The 4,472-nt window shown below is 38.1% G+C and overlaps 1 protein-coding gene across 1 annotated transcript in view; it reads left to right on the top strand.

The window, feature by feature from the left end:
* PBRM1 (polybromo 1) overlaps positions 1 to 4,472 on the top strand; it is a 152,610-nt gene that overhangs the window by 58,393 nt on the left and 89,745 nt on the right. The window contains exons 15-16 of the mRNA XM_011958873.1: positions 611 to 752; positions 2,300 to 2,397. Of these exons, the coding sequence (XP_011814263.1) occupies positions 611 to 752; positions 2,300 to 2,397 (240 nt within the window). The remainder of the gene's footprint in view (positions 1 to 610; positions 753 to 2,299; positions 2,398 to 4,472) is intronic.

Here is a 4,472-nt window from a genome sequence, read left to right as displayed (position 1 = left end):
AAAAAAAAAAAAGACTTTTAAGTAAAAATCCCAACTTTAAGCTGTCATTTGTTATGTGTTTATGTTGGAAGAATAGAAGTGAATGGACTCTGACATATCTGTCTCTCTTTTACCATCATAAGACCACTCTTTATTGTTTATAAATACTTTGCACTGTCAGTACTGTCTCTTTAACCCTTATGAACTAGAATGGTCTTTTGTTTTCAGAAATGGGTAGATCACCGTGATTCTTCATTGAGGTCACTTAAAACCTCCCTATTTTTCGTACCTTCATAAGGTTCACTTATTAACTTATCAGGACTTTTCCATTAGGGTTTTTTCCAAGTAGAATATTTGCTTTGTAATTTACCACTTTACTAGGTCCTCTTATTATTTCTTACAGTGTTTTAGTTTATTCTTTTGGATTTTCAAGTAAATTGTCATATTATCTGAACGTAATGGTGCTTTTGCCTCCTTACTTTGTATCTCAGAAGTCATTTTTAGGTTCCTAATCAGTATTACCAGTGAAGATACCATCTAGTGCTTTTTAAGATTTTGCATTGGACTTTCAGGAAGAATGTTTCATAATTTTCATGACAGAAAATTCTAACAATTTCTTTGTCTTTCATAGAACAAAACTGAAGAATCAAGAATATGAAACTTTAGATCATTTGGAGTGTGATCTGAATTTGATGTTTGAAAATGCCAAACGCTATAATGTGCCCAATTCAGCCATCTACAAGCGAGTTCTAAAATTGCAGCAAGTTATGCAGGTTTGATTTGTTGTTTTTGCTGAGTTTGTTGTATATATGATTAAAATAATTTTGCATGTTTTGAGTGTGTTCTAGTAAGATGTGTGATTCCCCCGACCCTCAGCAGTAATATTACATCATTTGGCTGGGTGCGATGGCTCACATCTGTAATCGCAGCACTTTGGGAGGCCAAGCTAGGAGAATCACTTGAGCTCAGGAGTTCAAGACCAGCCTGGACAGCATAACGAGACCCCCATCTCTACAAAAACTGCAAAAATTAGCTGGTCCTGATGGCACATGCCTGTAGTCCCAGCTACTCAGGAGACTGCAGTGGGAAGATTTCTTGAGCCCGGGAGGTGGAGGTTGCAGTGAGCCGAGATTGTGCCACTGCACTCCAGCTTGGGTAACCGAGTGAGACCTTGTCTCAAACAAACAAACAAAATATATATACACACACACACACACACACACACACACAAACATATAGAGAGAGAGTTTATATGTTATAAATACATATTATAATATGTATTTATTATGTATTTCATCCACAAGTACTGCTGAATATTTTTTTGGAGTTGTCATGGCTATATAGAGTAGAAATAATAGTTGAGATGGGGTTAGCTTTCTGATTGGAGGAAGCAGGGATTGGTCCCTGTACAGTTATTTTGGGATTCTCATGAAGTCAACCTCCAATCACAGATGATATTCCATCATTTAGAGTTTATTCCTGTGGTTCTAGACTTTGTTAAGGTAGGACTGATTCTATGAGAAAGGACATCTGAAAGCGAATTAATCTTTGTATATTGTCTGTAAATTTATCAGATCCTTTCTGAGAACCCTTGGAAGGATGTCTCAGGTCATGGTTCATCTACAGGTTTTGAGATGAAAAGGTAGATATGAAATACAAATTGGGTCTATCTGACAGTTTTTGGTAGAATCTTTCTGGAAAGGCAAATCTCTGAACAAGGAAGCAACAAAGGCAATTTTAGATCACCCATAGAGTCTTCATTTTATATGATTAACACTGAACCTTAGTGCTAAGTCTTTCAGGTGTGTGTTACCTTTTTAGTACTCTGTACATTCCCTAAGCCTGCTGTGCTTGGACTTTCAGCTCTGTTTGGCAGAGGGCCTTTAAAAATGCATGTGTTGAAAAGTAGATCTTCTTTCACTTCTTGCATTAAACTTTATTCTTAGCCACACTGCCCCTTAGAAGTCAGAAGTACCAAAGGCCCTCTTTGAGTTGGTTTTGCTTAAGTAGGACCAGAGCAGGATGCTTCTACAACTTGCCTCGGTGCTTTTAACCAGTTAGCACCCATTATAGTCATAAATGCTCTGGCTGGCATTGACTCCTCAACCCTGTAGAGCCATTTTTTAGCCTACTCTTTTTGTCATGCAGGCTTTTGTTAACATTAGTTATTGAAAATGTTTAATGACTCTTTCATTTTGTACATCCTGCGTGTGATTGTATTTTTCTGAGTGAATCCAATATGTCTAGCTCTTTAACATTCATATATTCAGAGGAGTGTTTGGCAGCATGAGCTCGACTCCTGAGATCTGCTCTGTTTTAGGCAAAGAAGAAAGAGCTTGCCAGGAGAGACGATATTGAGGACGGAGACAGCATGATCTCTTCAGCCACCTCTGATACTGGTAGTGCCAAAAGAAAAAGGTATATACTCTTCTTATAGCTGAGGACATCTCAGTTCCTATTTATTTTGTTTTAGATAGGTGAAGAAAATATATATTTTTTAAACTATCAAGTTGTAAGCTTTAAATATATGGTAATGTGTTGTCTTTTAAAATTCATTTGCAATTGGATGATTAGCTTTTTTTTGTAAAAGTGCCATGTTACTTTTAGATGACCCAGATGAAAATGACTACTACATACGTAGCTTGGCAAAACATGTTGTTATTTTTGCCATCTGGGTTTTTTGTTTGTTTGTTTGTTTTGTTTTTTGTTTTAAGAATGCCACTTAAATCTAACTTGGGTAATTTCTACATGGTGAATTACAAAGATGCAATTTGAATTAGGAAAGGTAAGCAGAAATTTGATACTACCACTGCAGTGAGGTAAGCCATTGGTCCTACCGTTTGTTTGTCCTTGTTCACCTCATCTTTGTTTGCCATTATAAGAATGTCATTATAAAATAACAAATCATAACTTCTTACAGCTCATAAAATGTTGAGCTAGATTTTTGGGTTTTTTTCCTATCTAACCTTTCTCTCAAGTTCCCTAACCTTTTCTCCTCACGGGTTTTGTGGAAGGGGATCTTACTGTGAGATTCCGAAGCTGGGATCCTATAAGGAATTTTGCAAGACTATCTCTCGCCATACAGAGTTTCTCTCGCCTGATCGTTGTGGAACACTGTATTCTCCTTTAATTGTGACTGCCTCACCATCTTTGCAGCGATAGTCAATCCAGGGAAGATACCGTCAATAAGGAATAAGCTAATCACTAGTAGCAAGGCTTGGCAGATTCAAAGTTGAATGAAGTCTTTAGTAACTGTTGACACAGTCTGTATATGCGTTAAGAGATCCACTACGAAGAATTTAAAAACTAGTTTAGAAAAGAGAAGCTGTCCTGCTTTCCTTTTTATAGATAGCATTTTGGAGAATTTTTTAAGCTTTACCATAGTAACTAAATTGATTGGTATAACCTGAGATGTGAGTCTCCTCCATTACTGGCCTATGAATTTCATCCTTCCAAGTTCTTAATTCCTTGTTATACCAGGGACAGCGGAGGAAAAGTGTGAAACCAGATCAAAGACATCAAGTCAAGAACAACTTTGAGTGTAATTATGTAACTCTACTACAGCATCACCTGTGTTTCCCAGATCAGTCACCTATCAGAGATAAAAACTTCTCAGGCAAAAGAAGGTAATGGAGGCAAAAGTGATGGTACAATTTGTGCCAACACTGGATGAAAAGAAAGATCTTAAATTAGTTGAGTATTAAGAAAACAGTTCCAATGAAGCATTAGCCCAGGCCGGATACTAAAAAATTACTTATCTCTGTGGCTAGTAGTCTGTGGGACACCCAAATAAGTTAAAAGAAAGTTTTTGGCCAGGCGCAGTGGCACACACCTGTAATCCCAGCACTTTGGGAGTCCGAGGCAGGTGGATCACTTGAGGTCAGGAGTTCAAGACCAGCCTGGACAACGTGGTGAAACCTCGTCTCTACTAAAAATACAAAAAATTAGCCAGGCCTGGTGGTGGGTGCCTGTAATCCCAGCTACTCGGGAGGCTGAGACAGGAGAATCACTTGAACCTGGAAAGTGGAGGTTGCAGTGAGCCGACATCGTGCCATTGCACTCCAGCCTGGATGACAAGAGCAAAACTCCGTCTCAAAAAAAAAAGAAGATTTTGCCCTAAAACCTCCTGTAAAAAGACAGTTAAGCATTATGTTCTTAAAATAAAATAAATCTTACTTCAGACAAAAAGTCTGTTTATGAACAGGTTTCCTAGGAATTGTTTTGTACAAATGAAGTGAAAAACAAAAGAACCATATAGATCATCCACTACAATAATAAAAGAATCTGGGTTTGAAATGTAGACATGAGTGGACATTAAAAGACTGAAAGAATTCAGTCTTACACTTTGGACTATGAAAAAGGAAATAACACGGCCGGGTGCGGTGGCTCAAGCCTGTAATCCCAGCACTTCAGGAGGCCGAGACGGGCAGATCACGAGGTCAGGAGATCGAGACCATCCTGGCTAACCCGGTGAAACCCCGTCTCTACTAAAA

Source organism: Colobus angolensis, unplaced genomic scaffold (assembly GCF_000951035.1).
Source record: "Colobus angolensis palliatus isolate OR3802 unplaced genomic scaffold, Cang.pa_1.0 Scaffold477, whole genome shotgun sequence".
In the NCBI taxonomy this organism is placed as follows: domain Eukaryota; kingdom Metazoa; phylum Chordata; class Mammalia; order Primates; family Cercopithecidae; genus Colobus; species Colobus angolensis.
This window is presented reverse-complemented; position numbering and strand designations above follow the sequence as displayed.